Source organism: Bufo gargarizans, chromosome 4, assembly GCF_014858855.1.
Source record: "Bufo gargarizans isolate SCDJY-AF-19 chromosome 4, ASM1485885v1, whole genome shotgun sequence".
In the NCBI taxonomy this organism is placed as follows: Eukaryota; Metazoa; Chordata; class Amphibia; order Anura; family Bufonidae; genus Bufo; species Bufo gargarizans.
This window is the reverse complement of record NC_058083.1, coordinates 111,719,454-111,745,498: the sequence shown is the minus strand read 5'-3', so window position 1 is coordinate 111,745,498 and position 26,045 is coordinate 111,719,454. Positions and strand designations below refer to the sequence as shown.

Sequence of the window (26,045 nt, the reverse complement as noted above, 5' to 3'; positions counted from 1 at the left end):
CATTCCCCGTCTCCCTGTGGTTCCGCCGCGCGGAGTTGTCGCTCATGACGATCCAGCCATCGCACCGCTTCTCTTGGGTCTTCAAAAAATGTGGTATTCCCAAAGGCAACTACTCATAATTTTGACGGATAAAGCATAGAATAGGACACGCTGAGACCTCGCAGGCGACGTTTTATATCCAGGAATTACGCCCTTCTTTTCTGGACATCCAGAGAATAGTCAGGAAAGAGTGACACCTTCTGGCAATTAATAGACATTGCAGGCATTTCACAAGCTTTTCGGAGAATAATGTCCCGGTCTTTATAGTGAAGTATTTTCATGAGCACTGGTCTGGGTGGGGCACCCGGTTGTAAGGGTTGGGTCGGAACCTGATGCGCTCTTTCTATTGCGAAAAGTGGAGTCAGGGATTCTGTCCCAAATTGCTCTTTAATCCAATTTTCAAAGAAATCAGTAGGGTTCGGCCCTTCCACCTTTACCGGTACTCCCACAATACGCACATTATTTCTGCGTAGATGGTTTTTGAAGTCGTCCTGTTTGGCCGCAATAACATCTAGCTTTCGGGCATGCTCACTCGTTTCCCTTCTGAGAGGTGGTATGGCGTCCTCCAGATCCCCCATGCGGCCCTCTAAAACAGTGGTACTTTCCGCCAACCGTTTTAAATCATGGCGCACTATAGACACGTCCTCTTTAATAGTACCCACTTGCATTGTAAGAGCAGTTAAGGACTTACTGCATTTAGTGATGGCTCGCAGGACATCCTTAAGAGTAGGTTCTTCTGGCTCTGGATCCAAAGCACCCATCTCAGCTCTGTCTTTATAGGTCAGCAGGGAGTCACTTATGGCAGAGACATGCCTGGCTGCAGTGCCTACAGCAGTATCTTCTTCCTCCGAATCACTGGGAGGATTGTGTCTGTTGCCACTGCTATTCTTTGCTGGGGTTGAGGCTGCATTACGGGCATACTTGCCCAGCTTAGCTGCTGCTTCCCGCTCAACCTCCCCAGCACGCTCTCAGCGCCTCAGCGTGTCGGGTCCGGCGCCATCTTGGATTTCTCTGTCTGCGCTTTTAGCTCCTCTCCGGCGGGTCATTTCTCTTCTTACTGCTGTAATACAGGTAGCGGAGGACTCAGGGCACCGTTGGGCAGGCTGTAGGGATCCAAGTGTAATAACTGGAGTGGTTTAACAGGATAATATGCCGAGGGTGTGCGGGAGCTCACCGGACTTGCGGCCGCTCACATGCTCGGCTAGCCACGCCCCCCTAGTAATGGTAATTTCAGTTGAGTGGTGGGTTCAGGAGCAAGATTGTGGCTGGTCGAAGAGGGAGCAGGAAGGAAAGGTGAGAGGACAGTTCAAGGTGGACATGTAGTTCAAGCAGCTTTGAGGCATATGGGAAAAGTGATATGGGGAGATAACTAGATGAAGAAGATGGGTCAAGGGAATCCTTTTTGAGGATTGGTGCAATGGTAGCATGTTTAAAACCAGAGGAGAAGACACCAGTGGTTATTGATAGGTTGACGAGATGAGTTAGGGCTGGGATAAACACTGTGGTGAGGTTAGGGTTAAGGTTAAGAATGAGGTGGGATGGGATTGGGTCAAGTGCACAGGTGGTGAGAGGTGATCTAGAGACTAGGGTGGAAAGGTTTTCCTCTATAATGGTGGAAAAGTAGGTTTTGGAGGAAGAGGACTGAGTAGTTGTGTAGAGGTGCTGTGGGGACTGTAGGGCAAAGCTTTTTCTTTAAAGTATGTGGCAAAGACCTCAAGTGAGATGAGAGGTGTAGGTGGGGCACTGGGGAATGGAGAAGAACACTTTTTTAACAGTGTTAGGCTCCTTTCACACTAGCGTTCGCTGGTCCGCTCGTGAGCTCCGTTTGAAGGAGCTCACGAGCGGACCCGAACGCAGCCGTCCAGCCCTGATGCAGTCTGAATGGAGCGGATCCGCTCAGACTGCATCAGTCTGGCGGCGTTCAGCCTCCGCTCCGCTCGCCTCCGCACGGACAGGCGGACAGCTGAACGCTGCTTGCAGCGTTCGGGTGTCCGCCTGGCCGTGCGGAGGCGTGCGGATCCGTGCGGATCCGTCCAGACTTACAATGTAAGTCAATGGGGACGGATCCGTTTGAAGATGCCACAATATGGCTCAATCTTCAGGCGGATCCGTCCCCCATTGACTTTACATTGAAAGTCTGGACGGATCCGTCCGAGGCTATTTTCACACTTAGCTTTTTTTTGCTAATATAATGCAGACGGATCCGTTCTGAACGGAGCCTCCGTCTGCATTATTACGATCGGATCCGTTCAGAACGGATCCGATCGAACGCTAGTGTGAAAGTAGCCTTAAAAAGTTGTTTAGGGTTGTGATAAAAAAAAATTATGGCTTCGGGAAGGCAGGGAGCAAAAGACAAAAACGCTGGCTAAGGATGCTAAGAGTACATGGCTTTGTCTGCTATAACAACGTTCCAGTTCTCTTGGGGTTCCCATATTCTAGTCCATGCAGTATTATTTAGCAGTGCATGGTAGAATTATTTGAGAATTGCAGTAATATGTTGGAATTGCGCTGTATTTATTATGTGTGCTCTGAGTATTTGGATGTTGAATATAATCATTTGGGCACTATCATAGTGTTATTATATAGCAGTATTATCTTGGCATGTAATGGTCTGATGTTGTTAATAGTGCTCTGCATTTTAATCAAAGCAGCCATGATGGGAAGGTACTACATTTGCTGAAAGAATTTTGTATGGCTTATTATATCCCTAGTCAATATTATGGAGATTAATAATATAATTTGCCTTGTAGAGAATAGCCCCCAACTTCCCAAGATTGAACGACTGTTTATAAAAGCGTGGTTTACATTTCTCACCTAATTTCAGGTCTCAGGATTCCATTCCCAACAATAAAATGTATTTTTTCTAACATTGACATGGGTTTATCAATCAATGAGCTCTCCTGGTCTGGCATGTCTGTTGCACTGCTCAGTTGACTTGAAACCTAAAATGATATAAAACAGCAGAAGCATTTGCTAATGTAAAAAAAAATCAGAAATGCCAATAAAGCACTTGGGTTTTTTATCCAAATCTATTGTTTTCTCAATCTAATCAGCACTAGATTGTCTAACAGACATTTATCTTGCTATCTTGAAGGCAGAAATCATATGGCAGTTGAATAGAACAGGCATGTGTATAATAGATTTGGGAGACAGCTAGTACCTGAACATTTGAGCTGCTAGCAGTTCTCATGCACGTGGCTAGCTTAAAGGGGTTGTCCAGTACTTTTATATTGATGAATTATGACAGGAATGGCAGTGGGGTAGGTATAGGGGATTCAATGGCTCCAGTTGCACCCAGGCCCCTAAGCCCACCTAGCGTACCTATGCTGCTGGCCTGCTGCATTTTACTACAGCTGCTGCATTAATCAGTCACAAACAAGGTAGTGTTACCAGCATGGGTCTGTAAATCGATCTGGTTGGAGTAAAGAAGTGGGGGGTGGGCTTTGCTATGGGGCCAGGCTGCTGTGATGACGGCACTTACTTGATTGGGCTACAGTGGCCCTGGTTCGCCCCCCAATAAGGTCCTTGTGTGAACCACCCACCTGCTGTCCAGCAGATCCCTATATGCAAATAGAAGAGGGGCAGGGGAACAGAAAGCGGAACTACCTGCCCCTTCTCCTCCTAAGCTCCTTAGTACCCTTTTCACACAGTTTCTTAGACTACTTTCACACTTGCGTTCGGAGCGGATCCGTCTGGTATCTGCACAGATGGATCCACTCCTATAATGCAAACGATGGTATCCATTCAGAACGGATCAGTCTGCATTATATTTCTGAAAAAAATCTAAGTCTAATTGTTAGTCAGATGGATCCGTCCTGACTTTGCATTGAAAGTCAATGGGGGGCGGATCCGTTTGAAATTGCACCATATTGTGTCAACGTCAAACGGATCCGTCCCCATTGACTTACATTGTAAGTCAGGACGGATCCGTTTGGCTCCGCACGGCCAGGCGGACACGAAAACGCTGCAAGCAGCGTTCGAGTGTGTGCCTCCTGAGCGGAACGGAGGCGAAACGAAGCCATACTGATGCATTCTGAGTGGATCCTTATCCACTCAGAATGCATTAGGGCTGTACGGATCCATTCAGGGCCTCTTGTGAGAGCCTTCAAACGGAACTCACAAGCGGAACCTCGAACGCAAGTGTGAAAGTAGCCGAAGAGATTCTAATCCAGGGAGAGCCCTGGATCAGCATGTATTTAAGGTCTGACATTTTTTTGGGTCACTACAAAAACTGCATTTTTTCCCATATCATGCTTTTTTAGTGACCTTGTTTTGCAAAACAACGGTGTGGATAGAGATTTTTTTTTAGCAAAAGAAGCATCAAGAATGGCAAAAAAGACCAAAAATTGCAAAAGTGCTGAAAAAAACACCATAAAAAATCTATGTATGTTTTCAGTCCAACAGGGTTGTCTGAGATCTAAAGAAAATTAACAAGGGCCATGCATGGTGTAAAAAAAAAAATTGTCAGAGCATCCAGGTTCTATCTCCAAGGCTCCTGTACCTGCCATTTTTGCACCGGACTGGAAGTGTGATGTGCCTTACACATGCACTTCACCGCTGCCAACCAACCAATGGTGTGTGCAGGAACGGCAAGTGAAACCAGATCAATGGGGATACAGGGTGTCAGACCCCCACTGATCAGATATTGATGGCCTATCCAGACATAGCCAGTGGCCGTTTGACGCCCCTGACCCTGAAGCTCCATTGTTCCACTGAAGGAAAAAGCACCCCAGACCATTATGGCGCCTCCTCCTCTGTGGCGCATATAAAACATCTCAGGTGGGATCTGCTTGTCATGCCAGTAACGTTGGAAACCATCAGGACCATCAAGGTTAAATTTTTTCTCATCAGAGAATAAAACTTTCTTCCACCTTTGAATGTCCCATGTTTGGTGCTCTCTTACAAAGTCCAAACAAGCAGTTCTGTAGCGTTCAAGGAGACAAGGTCTTTGAAGCCCTTCAGTCTCAGATGCCGTCTGATGGTTATGGGGCTGCAGTCGGCACCAGTAAGGACCTCAATTTGGGTTGAGGATCATCCAGTGTCTTGACGGACAGCCAATTGGATCCTCTGGCTCAGTGCTGTTGAATTTTTTTGGGGTCTTCCATTTGACTTTTTTGTTCCATAACCCTCAGGATCATTTAAGAATTTAAGAAATTCCAAATGACTGCCCTACTGCGTCCCACCTCAGCAGCGATGGCGCGCTATGAGAGACCGTGCTTATGCAGTTCAACAACCCGACCATGTTCAAAAAGAGAGAGTTTTTTTGCCTTTGCCAGCACAACGTGTGACTACCTGACAGAAAATTACAGTAAATCCACATCTTTGCACAGATTTGGCCTTTTAAAGGCATGTGGTCCTAAACTTTTGATCAGCTGAAAAACAGCCTGTTTCAGTTTATTCGTTGTTTTCATTAAATTGAATGCTCAAAAAATGTTTTGTCTCACTCCCATTTCTTTTTGTTGCATGTTGAAGCTCTACTTGGAACCTTGTTAAGATCAAGCCATGCTAAATATGATTTTTTGACATTTTTTAAGTGGTCTAAAACTTTTGATCAGGACTGTACATTTTAACAAAAGTCAATGTATATGCTTGCAAATGCCAGCACAGTATACATTCAAATCTGTTTAAGGAAATAAAACAGTCAAAGTTTAGTTTACTGTACGTTAAGTTTAATACTGCAATATTTTCATTTTACCTGCCCAGCCAATTTTGATGACCTCTTCAATTTCATGGATGAAATTTCCTTTGAAAACTTTGCCCTTTGATTGATTCTTGGCGACTGAAACAGAATACAGAACTCAATATAATCTTTAATGCTATACTAAATTGAATATGATCTAAAACTACAGTTTCCACATTTATTTAAGGGTATACTAATTTTTTAAATGTTAGCCAGGTAACCAGTAGTTTTGCTATGCAGAGAATAGCAGTGAAGAAGCCCCTGACATAACTAGAACTTTTCCTCCTTTATTCTACGGAGAGGTGGGGGCAAGGTAATTGGACCGCCATCAATCACTAAGAGATAGCATCATATTTTTTTAGACAAAGGCAAGAGTTGAACCTTAAATAAACTGTACCTTAAGGAAATAAAATCACAGTTCTGAAAAGACTTCATTTTTGATACTCACTCCTTGCATGTTATCCTTCATGCCAGATGGAATACTGTTGTTTTTCCTACTTAACGTGTCATAAATTTGTGTAATAACAGAGCTGTTCTGGCTGCCAGATCTAGGAGCATATAATACTGGTTCAGGAAGATCGCCCATGAATCTCAGTATAATTTTCCAAACTGTCAATGATGCCTTAAATAAAAATGCACAAAATATAACAAATGGATAGATGCATACAAATAATATTATGTTGTATTATTTTGACACTTTAACTATTGTTAACCTGTCTAACTTTTCTCCTATAATAGATCATACAATTTTTACTCAGGCCCTCTGTTTTCCTTCATATACATTCTTTTGTACGGCTACGGTTAAAAGTAAGATTGCAATATTTGTATCTTTCTCAGGACTCTTTTACACCAGCCAAGGATTGTCAATTCCTACAAACGCTCATTCCCAATAATTGGTCTTTGTAATGGTTCAACTAATCACCCAACAAATAGGTAAAATACTCGCTTGCTGGGTGATCATTTATACATTTCTCAGCAGCATATTGCCCTGTGTAAACAGGGGATATGCTGCTGACAATATTTCACTTTTCATCAGCCTGTTTGAAATGCCCAATAAATCAGTGCTTTTCAATCTGTATATCATCGATCGGTGTTCCTTTATTGGCCAGGATCAGCCTGTGTACAAGGACCCTCAGGCCATCATCTCCTTTCTTAAGAATACAATATCATTCTCTCCAGTTACCCAAATTAACTGATGATGGAGGAAGCTTTGACACTGTCCTAACATTCAGAATGTAACAGCTGTTATCATCAGTAAATTCCTCTTTTCACCTAAACTTCCTAGGTTTCTTTCATAATATTCTAATATTCTTACAGTAATAGTTGAGACAGATTTTAAGTATGTTTGACAGTTGCTTGTAGTATTCATTCCATTCCTCATCTATATGTCTCCTAATCATTCAACTAACAGCTATCTCTCCCAACTCCCGCGTACACATATATGTTCAGCTCTGACGAACATAAAAGTGTATTTAATGAGGAGAAAGCCACTGCCAGACACTTTTGGTGGTGGCTTATCTTCCTGGAGAACAAAAGAATCAGTTGAAAATATTCATTTCGACCAATCCTGCTGCCCTAATAAAATCGGGTAAGAGTCAGGAGCTCCTCATACATAGTTGTCCGAACCCAGCTGTCAATAGATGAATGTGTATGGGGGCCATAAGTGACTCATCTGTATTGTTTTCGTGGAACCCCCCGGTATAACTGTGTTATCCATTTGGTCTGCTGACAGCATCAATTTCTCTGGACAGTTTGTTCCCTTTCTCGTGTGTGTTTTATAACTGTATTTATTTATCTTGAACATGGAAGAATTATATATTTGTACCAGTGTTGAATGCATATATTTTTTATTTAGTATTTATATATTTAATGTTTGCAAATATTGTACCTGGTGTTCAGCCCCTGAGATGCTCCTAGATGTTTTCCATTGCTTGGAGGTGTTTTCTTGCATAAAATTATTGTTTATATTATATTTACCTTTAGGCCTCTTTCACACTACCGTTTTTTTTTTCCGTTTTGCGGTCCGTTTTTTGCGTTCCGTATACGGTCGGTATACGGAACCATTCATTTCAATGGTTCCGCAAAAAAAAGGAATTTGTTCCGTATGCATTCCGTTTCCGTATTTCCGTTCCGTTGAAAGATAGAATATGTCCTATTATTGCCCGCAAATCACGGTCCGTGGCTCTATTCAAGTCAATGGGTCCGCAAAAAAAACGGAACACATACGGAAATGCATCCGTATGTCTTCCGTTTCCGTTCCGTTTTTTCTAAACCATCTATTGAAAATGTTATGCCCAGCCCAATTTTTTCTATGTAATTACTGTATACTGTATATGCCATACGGAAAAACGGAACGGAACAACGGAACGGAAACTGAACCACAATGGAAGCAAAAAAACGGAACAACGGATCCGTGAAAAACGGACCGCAAAACACTGAAATGGACATACTGTAGTGTGAAAGAGGCCTTACTTTGGGGTGCACCTATATAGCCCTTATTAACTTTTCTGCAGTATCTTTTAACTGCTGTGTTTTGAAAAATCACCCAGCAACCATTGTGGGTTTGGTTGTGCTCACACTATTTCCATTGGATTATAACTGGTATTACAATAACAGAAATTTTGTATGACTACAATAGTCACTTAAATAGCATCACATAATTAATATGAACTTGACAACCGTACTAGAACATCACCATGGTCTTCATGATACAGCAGGGGCTGGTATAAAGTCTTGCGTATGTGGGTATCTGTTGCTGATCCTTGAAAATACGTAGCAGCAAACTTTGGAAAAGTGAATTCAGCCAGATGGTCAACCACTTTCTCTGGCTCAAGAGGCAGCGCGTCCAGGTCGATTTCATCTAAAGACTGTGAATCTAGGTCCTTGTGGAAGAATATATTTTTTATTATATTTCATTTACTCAAATAAACACTTTCATATAATGTACGTTAATCTATCCACGTATGTCATTGCTAATTACCATGAGAGGTAAAAACCCAAACACTTGCTCCACCATTTCCAGGTTTTCCTTCTCTTGCTGCAGTAAAAGCTCTTTTTGCACCATCTTCCTTTTCTTTTCCATTGCTAGTTCATGTTGATGTTGTACCTCCTGCAGTATATAACCAAATTTTCTATGTAAACTGACTGATTAGTTATCATTTCCTGTCAAATTTATTACTCCCCATGCCAGTTTTCTAGTTAAAAAGTTGCAAACCCTGGTTTTGTAACTTTTTGTTAATGCCATTGTCACTTTTTGTTAGTCATAACTGGCATATTTACACCGCCCTTGTCAGGTTTCCAAAAATGGGGTGTGGTGAGGGTGGGGTGTGGGCAGGGCCATCGGCTCTGGCACATTTATCATTATTTATGCCAGAAAGTGTTGTAAATGATTACAGATATTTTAAATGATTACTGATATATCTGAGCTGCCATAGACCTCAGTCTGGTGCGTGAACTGCCAAAGAAGGCAATTGTTATATGACAAGGCCAGTGCCTATAAGACGCACCGGCCCATAAGATGCACCTAGGTTTATGAGGCGGAAAATAAGAAAAAAAAAATTTGAACCAAAAGGTGTGCTTTTGGTGGGTTTTGAACTAATGGTGGTCTGTGGATGACACTATTATGGGGGATTTGTGGATTGCACTGTTATGGGGGATCATTGTGGGGGCATCTGTGGATGACACATATATAGCATCTTATCTAATGTGTCATCCACAGATCCCCCATAACAGTGTCCCTGTGTAGTGAATGGGGGCCGGCATCTGGTTTTGTAATGGCAGAGGGCCCGGTGCAGTCATTGTATTCTACTACACCGGGTCCCACTCACTGTAGTATAATCATATCTAACTTGTGTGTATTGTTAAAGTATTCAAATAATCTGATATACTACTAACTTCGTAGCAGGCAGGAGGCCGGGCGGGCGCTCGCAGCGTGACTCACTACATCATGCACCTGCACCGCCTCCTTCATTCATAAAGGGAGCTACGCTGCGAGCGCCCGCCCGGCCTCCTGACTACCAAGAAGTAAGTACTACAAGCGCTGGATTTCAGATGATTTGAATACTTTAACAATACACACAAGTTAGATATGATTATACTACAGTGATCGGGTGTAGTATACACTACAGTGACCCGGTGTAGTATAATACAGTGACTGCACTGGGCCCCGCTGCCATTACAGAACCAGATGCCGGCCCCCAGCCCCTCCTCCCTCTCAGCCGATACACCCGATGGTCGCAGCATGCGCCCCATAAGACGCACTGCTATTTTACCCCACTTTTGGGGGGGGAGTGCATTTTATAGGGCGAAAAATACTCTAGCTTGTGGGTTTATACAGCTACACCTGCCAATAACCTTAATACAGTTCCTATGTTTGTGTGTTAAAGACAAAAGCAGAGTTATTTACAGTGACTTCATGTTTGCATGTCATACAACTGTTATATATTGTGTTCACAGAAGCAGAAAAGATAATATGCCTTTAAGATTCATTATATGGATATAAGGTACGCTCAATGAGACAGCAGAAACAACAGAAAGCATAGAGTTAAACTGTTGTTGCTGGGCAAGAGTCTTGACCAATCACAGCCAGCCTCACACACAGCAGGAGTTTTGACCAATCACAGCCAGCCTCACACACAGCCTGTGTGGAAAATCCCCCTAGCAGGAGCTGCTAGATTCATTACACTAGAGGAGAGGAGCTGAACAGACAATCACTCCACTAAGAGCTGTGTTTTATTAAAGCAGAGAGGCCAAAATAGATGTTTAAAACTGTTATATAATGTTCCTACTGTTAATACAGTGATTAGAACTGTATACTGAACCAGTTATGTGTGTGTTTACTTACAGTTCCACCAAATTCAATTGCAAACTACAAAGTTCACAATCCAAATTCAAATTCCATATTGCAATCCAAATTGCATACAACTATACCAGATTATACTCAACCAATCTGCAAATAGTTACTGCAAATTGCGACCAAATTCAGCAAGTGAACTATTAGTTAGACCTCAGATATACCTCTCAGAGAGATCATAAAGTGCTTAAATAAAATAAAGTGAGAGTACAGCTACTCAAGAGAGAAATATATCCATACAGCTGAACCACCATCTTATGCATACTGCCATTTTGTGATACTTTATTCAAAACGTGTTTTGTACATGGACTATCTGCGGCGGAGGCGGCAGTGTTATATAAAGAAAAGTTGAAGTTAATAAAGAAGTTATTTCAAGCATTTGGTGTGCTCTTTAAACCTATTGTTTCCATAGAACGGCGCTAGAGGAATTACAGAGTAATAGACAGTCTGGTTAGACTAAAATTCAGAGATATCAAAATTCTTCTAATGCCACAGCGCAAAAGGCACTTCATAGTGCTCCACCTGCCACAGTGGAACTCACGCCATTCTAGATAAATCAGTCATACTCTTTTTCCTCTACCTCAGCATTCTTTGGCACCAACAAAAGTGTCTTATAATTAAAAAACATAGTAGCTGTAGCTTCTGCTGTAGGGGCTTCTGGATAATTCCAAAATATTGGAATGTTCAAGCTGTCTTTAGTTATACTTACACTCCTCCTCATCCTCTGATACTTATTACGAGCCAGCATCCCCCTGGTGTATGTTTGAAGAAGAACAACAGCATTCTTTTTCTGTGCAAGCCTCTTTCTTACTAGATAACCTCTGCATTTGGCCTGCAGTTTTGTAATTATTGCCTGAGACTTCTGATACTCTCGGCGTAAATGTCTACTTCTTATCACCGCCTGTAGCCTTTGGAAACCATGTTGCATCTGAAACAAAACAGTAGAAACCTCTGGAAAACATGAACATTACACTGCACTAAAACCCTTAAAGAGGTTATCATATAGCACATAACAGTCTCTTTCTAACAAAGCTAGAACCAGCCCTGTAGCTCACATGGACCTAGAAATCTCCCCATTCATTGCTCTGCTAGATTTGTATCAAGCTGCATGACCATGCTCTCCCTAGACAACTCAGGAGACAGTTGAAGGATGAAACTGAGCATGTGGGACCATCTGAGTGAGCAGGACAAAGGAATAAGAAAAAAAAACAGAAGGTGGCGCTATACAGATACATTTTATTGAATAACTCACTGGCTATGCTAAATTTTAATTACATGCAATTATAAAAGTACTCAGATTCAGGTGCTGGATTGAAAACTGTAGAATATTTTTCATGGGACAACCCATTTAATTCAACAATGACAGAAAAGGCCCATACTAGGAAACAATATTACCTTTAGGTAAAATTTTCTGTCATGGTAACCTCTCCACACTGCTTGAATCTTCACTGCTGCCTCTTTCTGCCTAAGAAAGCGTTTCCTGCAAAGTTGGAAGATGAACAACACTGCAAGATTTAGTCAAAGTGAAGTGGTACAAATGCTGATCAGTAGGAATGCAAGGAGTCAGACCCCCACTGATCTGATATTGATGACCTATCCTATTATAGCACTGCACAAACCCTTTTACAAAATATTGGCAAAAAGGGTTCTTAAGGAATGTGCCCCTCAGACCTCTTGAGTTCATCACATTCATGGACTGAACATCAATTAGAGGACAATAAAACTTTCACACTGCTTATCTATAATCCTCATGTATAAGTGCTCCAACAATTTACTTGCACAACTGTTTACTCCTCCACTCATATTCATCTGTTTAACATCACTTGTCTCATCCACCTCATGGTGTATAACTATGTGAATCTTCAGATACTGTCTTAAAGTGGTTGTCCGGGTTCGGAGCTGAACCCAGACATACCCATATTTTCACCCAGGCAGCCCCCCTGACAAGAGCATCAGAGCATTTCATGCTCCGATGCTCTCCTTTGCCCTGCGCTTAATCGCGCCGGGCAAAGGCATTTTCAGGAGATCCGGTGATATACCGGGCTTTCCTCAGGGCTGCCGGGCGGAGGCTTCCAACCAGCAGTGAGCCCGGTGACATCATCGGCACTGATGGCCGAGCTTTAGCGCTGCCTTAGCCTGTAAAACGGCTAGGGCAGCGCTAGAGCCGGCCTATCACAGCTGGTGACTTTACTGAACACACTGCTGGATGGAAGCTTTTGCACAGCAGTGTATTATTGTAAATAAAAAAGCCCTTGCCCTGAGCGATCCAGCGCAGGGCAAGGGAGCTCATATCCGATGCTAACATCAGGGGGGCTGTCTGGGTGACAATATGGGTATGGCTAAGTTCAGCTCTGAACCTGGACAACCCCTTTAAGAGACACCTGAGAAAAGGCTCAAGTAGCCTTGAAAGCTTTATCATTATTCTTTCAGTTAGTCATTAAAAGGTAACGACCACTGAGGAATCTCATTCCCCTATTTTATCTTCTATTTACTGACTAACACAGTACAAATATATATTTTTTACTTTGTGCTAAGGCACAAGTTATTTAATAGAGAATAATATAATATTTGTTTATTGATAAAACATATATTAGCCACACACAGTATCTCTAATTTGGTTAAGCTAGCCATGCACATAAATCCCTAATTTGCCAGAACAAAACATTTTTCTGTGCTTCCACAAAGTAGTGATTGACCTGCTGTAATCAGCTGATCATTCCAAGCACATCTAGTTAATCTGTCACCAGGATCAACCCTTTTAAACCAGACATACTGCCTGGTAGGGCTCATCATACCAATTAAAACTATACCTTTGTTTTGTCTGTACCATAAACAGCCGCAGAAGATATCTGTGTTCTTATTATTCATATGCAAATGAGAGGTTCCAGCACCAGGACGCAGGGCCGAACCCTTTAAGCACTGCTATGTAACACCCCCTGTGCTCTGCACACTCCCCCCTCCCCTTGATTGACAGAGCTAGACTGATGGCAGAGCCCTGTCCAAGAGCTGTGTGCTAGTATGTAAATATCTTATACACTATGTACAATAGCTTCACCACAGTGAGATATACTCAGAAAGCTCATATACATATTACTGTTTTATTGACAGGCCGAATATATAATTATAAAGACACCAGTAATATGTGTTCTAAGCAAAGAAAATACATGCTTCTCTATGTGGTAATGTTATAGTTTAGGGGTTAAGTGATTGGTTTTGCATGTAGACATCCAAGGTTTGAAGACTTTGTTTTCTTCTTCAGATATTTTTTTTCTTCCACATTTATCCCATAAGAAAAGTCTGTGGGGTCATTTATTAGGACTGGCATTTTAGACAGCGATCTTAATATCCCCTATAACTATTTATGTAGAGGGGCACCACCGCTTCAAAACGTAAGACAGCTTCCTTGCTGTCTTACATTTACACCATTTTCTTCACCTAAACCAGGCATAGAAAATGGTAAATGAGATGTGCCTGCTGGCCTGTCCCCTTCCACGCCCACTTTTTTAGACCTGGCGTGAATGGGGAAAAATCACAGATTGCAGCACAAAGCACCTTTGCGCCACAATCTGTGCCAGAAATATGCCTAATATAGGTGGATTTCTGGTTAGAAAATGACCCTCTATGCCCTTATCATATTGAGAATAATGGGGGTCATTTATCAAACTGTTGTAAAGTAGAACTGGCTTAGTTGCCCATAGCAACCATATTTCATTTCATTCTCCAAATGAGCTTTCCAAAATGAAAGGTGGAATCTGATTGGTTGCTATGGGCAACTAATACAGTTCTACTTTGCACTAGTTTGATAAATGACCCCCCAATGTTTTTTTTTCAGAAACCTAATAAATATTACTGGTTTCTTTATAATCATAGATTGTGTCTGTGAATAAACAAGTAATAGGTTTTAGCAACAAAAAAAATATAAAAAACACTATTCTTAATATAGTAATGCCTTTTATTATTATTATTATTATTAATAATAATATATGATTATATATAATTTATTATAGTATAGCCTTTTAATATGGTTTTAAAATAACAGAATTTTTTTTTATGTAAGTCTCTCCTGGGACTTAAATCTACGGTCTCTACATGCATGGTAGACCATTGTACCACCAAGCTATATATTACCATATAGAAAAACATGTTTTGTCTATGCTTATAAACTAACAAACATTACTGGTGTCTTTATAATCATATATTGTGCTTATGAATACAGCAGTAATATGTATATTAGCTTTCTGAGCAGATCTCAGTGTGGTGAAGCTATAGTACATAGTGTATATGATAGGTAGATACTAGGACACGGCTCTGCTCACCCCATGCTGACGTCTAGCCCTGTCAATCAAGGGTAGGGGGAATGTGCAGAGCACAGGGGGTGTTACAAAGCAGTGCTCAAAGGATTCACCCCCACCTCCTGGTGCTCAAACTTCTCATTTGTATATGAATAAAACACAGACATCTCTGCAGCTGTTTATCGTACAGACAAAAGAAACGCATAGTTTTAATCAGCATGATGAACCCTACCAGGCAGTATGTCAGGTTTAATAGGGTTGATCCTGGTGATAGAGCCTCTTTAACATTGTTAAAAGTGACAGATCATTGTTTTGGCAGACAGTAGTCTGCAATCAGACATTGCAAACAACTGCATGTAACTGAAACGACGATTGAACAAAATGGTCAAAATCTGTTATGTGTCTGTCTTTTAAAGGGAAACTGTCACCATAAAAATGCAGTGCTATGTGCTTGCAGCATGTTACAGAGCAGAGTGAGCTGAGCAGGTTGATATATAGTTTAATATGAAAAGATTCAGTAAAACTTGTAATTAATTTATTAAAATCTCTGCTCTTTTTGAGCTCAGTAGCCATGTGGGCAATATGACCAGTGATTGACCAACTTCCCTGCTGAGATAGCTCTTCACGATTGCCATACGGCTATATATGTGCTAATTACACATGCCCCGTGCAGCTAGCACATATATAAACGTTATGGCACCTCTTTAATCCAAGCGCTGCAAAGCCCTGCACTGCAGCATACAGTCCACTCTATGCAGACTAACCAATCGGAGCGCGGCAGTGTAAAATGTCGGTTTCAGCACTCTGCAGATCAGAGCCTAAAATCAGGTAACATATCCTCCGTGCCCCCAATATGTGAGCCCCCTGCCCCGATCATCTGTGCCCCCTTCTGTGCGCCCTGCCACCAATATGTGTGTGCCATGCCTCTTTGCCGGCCGTGCATTTTGGATGTGCCGGCAACTGTGCCTGCCTGCCCCATCCATGGTTCTTGCCCCCATCCATGTCCCCTGCCATCTGTGTCCCCTCCCCAGCCATCATCTGTGCCCCCTTGTGTGGTGGTCCTGCTGTATCTGATAACGGCGGCTCTGTTCCTGTGCCGCCGCCATAAGCAGCAAGTTGGGTTAACAGAAGGAGGGGGCTCCCTCTCCCAACCATTGGACCCCCGCGCTGTGATAGCAGCGGGCCAATGTTTGCCATGCGAACCAGAAACCTTGCAAAGGCTTCCAGTGTTGCCATCTATCAGTGTAAAACTGATAGTATTATACTTTGCAATGCAAGAGCAATGCAACAGCCATCAGCCCCACTGGATCTTCAAGAAGTGTAAAAAATGAATAAATAAATAAATAAAATGTAAATTAAAAATAAAAAAATATATACGCTCATTTTTAAGAGCTTAAAATTGAAGAAGAAAAAAACAGTGTAAAAAAAGCCTTTTTTGTCACCTTACATCACAAAAAGTGCAACACCAAGCGATCAAAAAGACATATGTCCCACAAAATGGCACCAATAAAACCGTCACCTCATCCCGCAAAAAATGAGCCCCTACATAAGAAAATCACCTAAAAAAAAAAATATATAGCTCTTAGAACGTGGAGACACTAAAACATAATTTTTTTGTTTCAAATATGCTATTATTGTGTTTAAGTGAAATTAATTTAAAAAAGTATACATATTAGGTATTGCCGCATCCATAACAACCCGTTCTATAAAATTTCACATGACCTAACCCCTCAGATGAACACCGTAAAAAACAAAACAAAAAAACTGTGACACAAAAAGCCATTTTTTGTCACCTTACATTACAAAAATTGTAACACCAATCGATCAAAAGGGCGTATGCCCCCCAAAATAGTACCAATCTAACCATCACCTCATCCTGCAAATAAATGAGACCCTACCTAATACGATTGGTCAAAAAATAAAAAAGCTATGGCTCTCAGACTATAAAGACACTAAAACATATTTTTTTGAGTTTAAAAAATGCTATTATTGTGTAAAACAAAACAAAAAAGTATACATATTAGGTATTGCCACGTCTGCAGGGGCGTAGCTATAGGGGGTGCAGAGGTGCAGAGGTAGCAGTCGCTACCAGGCCCAGGAGCCTGAGGGGGCCCAAAGACCCTTGTGCTGCATAAGAAGACACACAAAGCACTGAGGGAAGGGGGGCCCAAGCCTAACTCTTGCACCAGGGCCCATGAGCCTTTAGCTACGCCCCTGCACGTCTGTAACGATCTGCTGTATAAAAATGTCACATGACCTAACCCCTCAGGTGAACGCTGTAAAAATAAATAAAAACTGTTCCAAACAGCCAATTTTTTCGTCACCTTGCCCAATAAAGTGTAATAATGAATGATAAAAAAATTACCCAAATATGGTACCAATAAAAACGTCTTTCTTAAAAAAAAACTACCCCCTGTACAAGACGATTGGCAGAACAATTAAAAAATAAGACCCTCAGAAAATGGAGACACAAAAACAGAATTTGTATAATAAAGAAATGGCACTCAATATCTGGAGAACTGCTCAAAACAAGCAGTTGAGCAGTTCTCCAGATATTGAGTGCCATATCTATATTATACATTTTTTTAACCCCCTGGTGTTTTGGAGTTAACACTTAGATAGTGAGCACCTTTCCTCCCTACGGATTGGTAGAGCCACCCCATTCTGTGAATTTTGAATAAAAACTGAATTTATTTTTCAAAAATGCTTTATTATGTAAAACTGAAACAAACAAAGAAAGTAGACATATTTGATATCATGCATCCGTAACAACCTGCTCTATAAAAATAGCACATGCCCTGTCAGATGAATCTTGTAAAAAATAAAAAATAAAAACGGTGCCAAAACAGCCTTTTTTTGTTACCTTGACTCACAAAAAAACTTAATATAGGGCAATTAAAAATCATATGTACCCCAAAATAGTACCAATAAAACTGGCACTGTATCCCCTAGTTTCCAAAATAGGGTCACTTTTTGGGAGTTTCTACTGTAAGGGGGCATCAGGGGGGGGGCATCAAATGGGACATGGCATCTAAAAACTAGTCCAGCAAAATCTGCCTTCCAAAAACTATATGACGCTTCTTTTCTTCTGCGCCCTGCCGTGTGCCCTTACATCAGTTTACGACCACATGTGGGGTGTTTCTGTAAACCGCAGAATCAGGGTAATAAATATTGATTTTTGTTTGGCTGTTAACCCTCGATGTGTTAAAGAAAAAAATTGATTAAAATGGAAAATCTGCCCAAAAAGTGAAATTAAGAAATTTCATCTCCATTTTCCTTTAATTCTTGTGGAACACCTAAAGGGTTAACAAAGTTTGTAAAATCAGTTTTGAGTAACTTGAGGGGTGTATGGGGTCATTTATGGGGAATTTTTACTATTTAAACCCCACAAAGTGACTTCAGACCTGAACTGGTCCTTAAAAAGTCGGTTTTGGATATTTTCTTAACAATTTTAAGAATTGCTTCTAAAATTCTAAGCCTTCTAATGTCCTAAAAAAATAAAATGACATTAACAAAATGATGCCAACATACAGTAGACATATGGGGAATATTAAGTAATAAATATTTTATGCGATATAACTTTCTGTTTTAAAAGCAGAGAAATTAAAATTAGCAAAATTGCAAATTTTTTAATTTTTTTCTTAAATTTGGGATTTCTTCATAAATAAAGGTGAAATATATTGACTCAAATTTATGACTATCATGAAGTACCATGTGTGACGAGAAAATATTCTCAGAATGGTTTGGATAAGTAAAAGCGTTCCAAAGTTATATCATAAAGTGACACATGTCGTATTTGCAAAATTAGATGTGTTCACAGGGACATCAATGAAAGGGTTACAGAGCATGATTAACCTTAGTAAACCAGACATACTGCCTGGCAGGGTTGAGCACGGTGAATGCATCAACCCCTGTCTGGCAGCAATATCATGTTGTTTTAGAGTAAATACTACTCCTCCTATTTTATGCAAATTAGATATTCGGAGCCCCAAGGGGGCAGGTCTAGCCCTTGGAGCACTGCCTTACCTCTATATTTCAGCCTCAGTCTCTCCGTCTCTTTCAATGACTGACATTGTCAGGCACCATCACTCTTTCAATGCCTGGCTCTGAAATCTCACTAAAGTGCCAGGCCAGCAAGTCATGAGCAGTCATTCAGCATTCCCCACTCCTGAGAGCCGAACTGTGCTGACTGAATTCTCACCGATGCATGGATTTCATGACAAGGCATCAGAACAGAGATGATCCCTGATCCAGATATCTCTCGTTGATTGAACTCTCGCTGACTGAGCATTCGAGAAATTTTGGGACAAGACATCTGAAAAGTTATGATGTCCATAGTAAAATTCAAGCTCACCTTTAGTAGATTATATAAGCCCCTTGAGACCGGAACAAAAAGGTAAGTGCTTTGGTAACAAAACAATAAATGCAGTTCCAGCACTCCAATGTGTTGCTTATTTCTTTATTTGTGGGAACAAAATTGTGGCATGTAGACAAATTCTTACACTCCAACACCAGTTTATGCGTTTCAGACACTTAGTCCTTAGTTATAACTGATAAAAAATATCGAGCTCTGTGATTTATATAGGTGGTTCCAACTTCCTCTAACCGAATCAAGGGTGGGGAAGAAAAAAAAGGAAAAAGAAAAAAGGAGGAGGATGGGGAACCACCTAATTAATTAAGTAAGGCATTTGTTATTCTATCATGTTACATACATAAAAATCACAAAACAAATACTAAAATTTTGTATACTTCCAGAAAAACTATGCAATCATTATTTTCAATCACATAATTACCAAATTTGCATCATAAATGTTAAATGATATTGATAGGTATATAAATGCATAGTGTGAACAAAAGGAAGAATGAAAAAAGACAAAACCATGATTTTATTTGGTACATATTGTGAAAGCACAATATAAATGGTGTAGATCGTTAATTAAATGCTAGCAAAAAAGAAACATTTTCAAGTAAAGTATTAGTCAATAAAAATACATGAATTCTTTTATGAGATTTAAACCTAGTGGGTTTCTAGTATTGATCTAAATATCCAGTATGCTTCTCTCAGGAAAATTATTCTTTTGATATCACCACCTCTAGGTGGAGCTGTTACTTTTTCTATGTCTATGGCAAAGGTTTGGAAACCTCTCCCGCATCGAATATGTTCTTGAATAAAATGTCTTGCTAGATTCGAAATGCCTCTACTTTAAGGCCTCTTTTACACGGGCGTCATGTTTTAGGGCTGGATAAGATGCGGGTGCGTTTCGGGAAAATGCACGATTTTTCTGTGCGAGTGCAAAACATTGTAATGCGTTTTGCACGCGCGTCAGAAAACTCGCCATGTTTGGTACCCAAACCCGAACTTCTTCACAGAAGTTCGGGTTTGGGTTAGGTGTTGTGTAGATTTTATTATTTTCCCTTATAACGTGGTTATAAGGGAAAATAATTTCATTCTTAATACAGAATGCATAGTACAATAGTGCTGGAGGGGTTCAAAAAATAATTATAATAATTTACTTCCCCTTAATCCACTTGTTTGCGCAGCCCGGCTTCTCTTCTGTCTTCATCTTTGCTGTGCACAGGAAAAGTGCACAGGAAAAGGACCTGTGGCGACGTCACTGCACTCATCACATGGTCCATCACATGATCCATCACCATGGTAAAAGATCATGTGATTGACCATGTGATGAGCGCAGTGACGTCACCACAGGTCATTTTCCTGTGCACAGCAAAGATGAAGACAGAAAAGAAGTCGGGCTGCGCAAACAAGTGGATTAAGGTAAGTTAAATTACATATTTTATTTTTTTTTACTCCTCCAGCCCTATTATACTAAGCATTCTGTATTAAGAATGCTATTATTTTTCCTTGTAACCATGTTATAAGGGAAAATAATAATGATCGGGTCCCCATCCCGATAGTCTCCTAGCAACCGTGCGTGAAAATCGCACTGCATCTGTGAATGCTTGCGATTTTCACGCAGCCCCATTCGCTTCTATGGGGCCTGCGTTGCGTGGAAAACGCACAAAGAGGAGCATGCTGCAATTTTCACGCAACGCACAAGTGATGTGTGAAAATCACCGCTCGTGTGCACAGCCCCATAGAAATTAATGGGTCCGGATTCAGTGCGGGTGCAATGCGTTCACCTCACGCATTGCACCCGTGCGGAAATCTCGCCCTTGTGAAAGGGGCCTAAGGATTAACAATATAATAATTATGCTCAAGAATTCTGGCTTTAAAATTCCTTGAACTCACATACAATACATTACATTCTGTGCAGTTTATAATATATATTACTCCTGTTGTGTTAATATATAATTTAATGGGAAAAATGACAGAATTATCTGAGTTATGAAAAGTCTTCACTGGTATAACAAAGTCGCATGTTTTACAGTGGTGGCTTCCACATATTGTGAAGCCTGTGTACCAAATTTCATCCAGGTATTAGATGCGGCTTTGCTAGTAGCTGAAAAAAAATTAGGGGGACAAAGAATTGGCTAGGGTAGATGGACGTCTAGAATCTGTTCTGCATCCTCCTTTCAATAGCTCATATAGAGTATCATCCTTGTAAAGAATCGGTAAACATTTTGCAATGACTTGTTGGATCTGTGTGAATTGTCTACTATACGTAAGTACTAAAGTTGGTTGTTCCAAAGAATCAGAGTTTTATTATTTCTTTTATAATTTTTTTTTTGAAAAAGGGATCTTGTCTGGATTTATTTTGGACAATATTTGAGGCTCTGGAGGACATACAGTCATGTGAAAAAATTAGGACACCCTTTGAAAGCATGTGGTTTTTTGTAACATTTTTAATAAAAGGTTATTTCATCTCCGTTTCAACAATACAGAGAGATTAAAGTAATCCAACTAAACAAAGAAAACTGAAGAAAAGTCTTTTCAAGATCTTCTGTAAATGTCATTCTACAAAAATGCCTATTCTAACTGAGGAAAAAGATAGGACACCCTTGCCCCTAATAGCGAGTGTTACCTCCTTTGGCTGAAATAACTGCAGTGAGACGGTTCTTGTAGCCATCTACCAGTCTTCGACATCGGTCTGAGGAAATTTTACCCCACTCCTCAATGCAGAACTTTTTCAGCTGTGAGATGTTTGAGGGGTTTCTTGCACGTACAGCCCTTTTCAAGTCACCCCACAGCATCTCAATGGGATTCAAATCTGGACTTTGACTTGGCCATTCCAGGACTCTCCATTTCTTCTTTTTCAGCCAATCTTTGGTTGATTTACTAGTATGTTTTGGGTCATTGTCATGTTGCATGGTCCAGTTCCGCTTCAGCTTTAATTTTCTAACTGATGGTCTCACATGTTCTTCAAGCACCTTCTGATACACAGTAGAATTCATCGTGGATTCTATGATGGTGAGCTGACCAGGTCCTGCTGCAGCAAAGCAGCCCCAAACCATGACACTTCCACCTCCATGCTTCACAGTTGGTATGAGGTTCTTTTCTTGGAATGCTGTGTTTGGTTTACGCCAAACATGTCCTCTGCTGTTGTGTCCAAATAATTCAATTTTGGACTCTTCTGTCCAAAGAACATTATTCCAGAAGTCCTGGTCTTTGTCAACTTTATCTCTGGCAAATGTCAGTCTGGCCTCGATGTTTCTCTTGGAAAGCAAAGGTTTCCTCCTTGCACACCTCCCATGCAAGTTAAACTTGTACAGTCTCTTTCTGATTGTAGAGGCATGTACTTCTACATTAACAGTAGCCAGAGCCTGCTGTAGTTCTCGAGATGAGACTTTAGGGTTTTTGGAGACCTCTTTTAGCATCTTGCGGTCTGCTCTTGGGGTGAACTTGCTGGGGCGACCAGTCCTGGGCATGTTGGCAGTTGTTTTGAAAGCCCTCCACTTGTAGACTATCTTCCGGACAGTGGAATGGCTGATTTCAAAATCTTTTGAGATCTTTTTAAATCCCTTCCCAGACTCATAGGCTGCTACAATCCTTTTTCTGAAGTCCTCTGACAGCTCTTTTGCTCTCACCATGGTGCTCACTCTCACTTCAACAGTCAGGAGCACACCAAACTAAATGTCTGAGGTTTAAATAGGGCAAGCCTCATTCAACATGCAGAGTAACGATCTACTAATTATGTGCACCTGGTGTGATATACCTGTGTGAGATCTGAGCCAATTTAAGAGGGAATACATGTGAGGGTGTCCTATCTTTTTCCTCAGTTAGAATAGGCATTTTTGTAGAATGACATTTACAGAAGATCTTGAAAAGACTTTTCTTCAGTTTTCTTTGTTTAGTTGGATTACTTTAATCTCTCTGTATTGTTGAAACGGAGATGAAATAACCTTTTATTAAAAATGTTACAAAAAACCACATGCTTTCAAAGGGTGTCCTAATTTTTTCACATGACTGTAAATCACTGTAATTATTAATTGATTTTCGCAATTACGTCACTGATAAAGGTCATTCAGTATGCTTGAGGATGCTAAATTAAAAATAACAAACCAACTTTATTGGAAAAATACTGGGTATCTCTATTCAAACCCTGCTGTTCCTAAGACCTATTGGTATCACTAGTGAGGGTACGGATGGAGGTATCTTATCTCATATCAGTGGATCCTGCTCTCATACACAGTGCCCTACAATCACCCCCTTCCTTGTACATTTTTGTTTATCCTCCCCTGCCAATGATGATATTGGTAAATGCTAAGGTAGAAATCACTGTATCCCTCACTATCAAAATAGCACAAAATCTATTTGGCTGCCTGTCACATATTCCTAACATCTGTTATTGCAGGCTGTAGTTAACTCTGACTCTACGCGTTTCTGGTTGTTACCTAAACCTCATCAGGAGCCTTTTAACTATATTGCCTAACACTGCCTAATTCGTTACAGACAAAAACAAACACAAATGCGCATGCGCCACCTCTTGATGTGGCAGCGCTCCCGGCACTATTGCGGCTGTGAAGCGGCCGCCAAAACCCCAGTGATTTATCAGTATGGCTCCACCCCTAAGATCCAGTCTGGCCAATGAGCTGACTCTGCTCCTGGGAGGTAGGAGTGCTCCAACTGAGCCACTCTCCAGGCAGACGTCAGCCATCACTCAACTGGCCCGACCTCGATAGGGGAGAAAATCACCCTATATTGGGGACCTAAACGGCGGATATCAGGAGGTAAATAACAGGGACATATTAGAAGCAAAAAAATCTAGCTATGGTGGATATTTCAAATTTTCAATAACGGAAGACCGCATATGAGTAAGTATTGCGAGTAATGTATGTATTCCATTATGGAGAACTGCATATGATCATGCGCAGATCCAGTGGATGGCTGCTAGCATTTGAACAGCCATCAAATCACAGAGTGACAGGGAAATCTGTATTCAATATTTTTATACAATGTAACTCCATAATACACCCCCAACTTGATAGTACCCTAGATGACATGCCAGGAGTGGACGCACACTCCTTGGTGTATAATAATATTATCCCTTCCCATGGTGAATCCCTGGGTGCACCGTGCCTCACTTGCCACAGTGACATACTGTACCCTGATGCATGGCATAATTAGCCCATTCAGTCCTAAATTGGATAACCATCCCAGGGCTGAATATGCAGTGACCCCTCACGTCACTGTCATATTATTGTGGGGTGTTACGGCTATAGAGACCTAGGGTCCTTAGCATATGATGTACTAAAATGTACAGGGATCATTCATGTCCCTGACGCAGTCACGTCGTTATGGGGTGTTTTTAATGTACCGGGATCAATCACATCCCTGTCACTGTCCCGTCATTATGGAGTATCCTAAGGTCCTAAACCACTTAATGTCTGTCTACATGACCGCATGCGGAGGTGGCTTAATTGAAAATAACCACAACCATACTCAGTTGGAGCAACCAAGGGTGATAGGTCCAATAGTTCAGAGGAAGCAACTGTGGAAAATGTGATTATTTAACCCATCTGGTCGTACCGTTCTGAGGCGGAATGTCCATTGGGCCTCTTTTTGCAGCAGGCGCTTATCCATGTCCCGGCATCTCGTGATGGTCTGATCACTTCGATCCCCTGGAAGTTCATCTTGGCTGGACTGCCTTTATGGCATTCTGCCAAGTGGCGAGCAATAGGGGTGTCAGCCTCTTTGCGTATATAACCCAGATGCTCGCCAATACATCTCCTGAACTCTCGCAGGGTTTTTCCTACATATTGGATCCCACATGAGCACATGGCGAGATACACCAGCCCAGTCGTCCTTCAATTCACAAATGTTCTAATATTGTAGGACCGACCTGTCTTTGTGCTCCTGATATTACGGCCACGCCGATATGTAATCGCTGGATTCTCACCAACCAGATGTTCCACATCTGGGTATGCTCGTAAGATGGCCCAGAATTGTGACAATATCTCCCTTACTTCTAGATGGGAATCATCAAAATTACCTATAATGCGGATCTGTTCCGATGTCTCATTCAATTGCCGCGGGTTAAGTAATGAGGTCCTTTCACAACTGAGAGCATGTTGGTATGCCTGATTAAGGACCCTCCTAGAATACCCCCGACATCTAAATCTTTGTTGTAAATCTGCCGCCGCCATCTGAAAATCCTGCATCGTCGAGCAGTTGCGCCTCAGACGCAAATATTGACTGTTAGGGATCCCACGTTTCAAGGCCGGAGGGTGACAACTGTGCCAGCCTAGCAGGCTGTTCCTGGCGGTATTTTTCCGGAACAACCGCGTGCCCAGAGTTCCATCTTCTCTCTTATAGATGGTAAGGTCAAGAAATGTAATACTCGATGGATTGATTTCCCATGTGAAGAATAGGCTCCAATTGTTTTTATTCAGCCTGGCCACAAATGAAGCGAATGTATCCTTGTCCCCTTTCCAAAGGATGAACACATTGTCGATGTATCTTATCCACATTACAATCAACGATACTTCATCCCTAAATTCAACAGCAGTGACAATTTCCCATTCCCACCTGCCCAGATATTGGCGAAAGTGGGGGCACATGGGCTTCCCATGGCCACACCCTTTATTGGATGGTAGAACCTATTGTCAAACAAAAATGTGTTGTGTTCCAAAATAAATGTCATTAATTGGAGCACAAACTCGTTATCAGGTTGGAGATGAGTGCCCCGTTCACATAAGACCTCGCCACTGTCTCACATCCCCTATCGTGGGGTATAGAGTTATACAATGCCTCTACATCCAGGGTTGCTAGTATCATATCATC

At 41.4% G+C, this 26,045-nt stretch overlaps 1 protein-coding gene across 2 annotated transcripts in view; it reads right to left on the bottom strand.

The window, feature by feature from the left end:
- MYO7B (myosin VIIB) overlaps window positions 1–26,045 on the bottom strand; it is a 191,270-nt gene that overhangs the window by 88,471 nt on the left and 76,754 nt on the right. Inside the window, exons 20-26 of one of the 2 annotated variants that reach the window (XM_044290687.1) lie at window positions 11,967–12,051; window positions 11,281–11,499; window positions 8,700–8,828; window positions 8,404–8,601; window positions 6,168–6,341; window positions 5,735–5,818; window positions 2,854–2,981 (exon numbers count right to left, since the gene is read on the bottom strand). In XM_044290687.1, the coding sequence (XP_044146622.1) occupies window positions 2,854–2,981; window positions 5,735–5,818; window positions 6,168–6,341; window positions 8,404–8,601; window positions 8,700–8,828; window positions 11,281–11,499; window positions 11,967–12,051 (1,017 nt within the window). The remainder of the gene's footprint in view (window positions 1–2,853; window positions 2,982–5,734; window positions 5,819–6,167; window positions 6,342–8,403; window positions 8,602–8,699; window positions 8,829–11,280; window positions 11,500–11,966; window positions 12,052–26,045) is intronic. The other variant, XM_044290688.1, reaches the window with a different exon arrangement.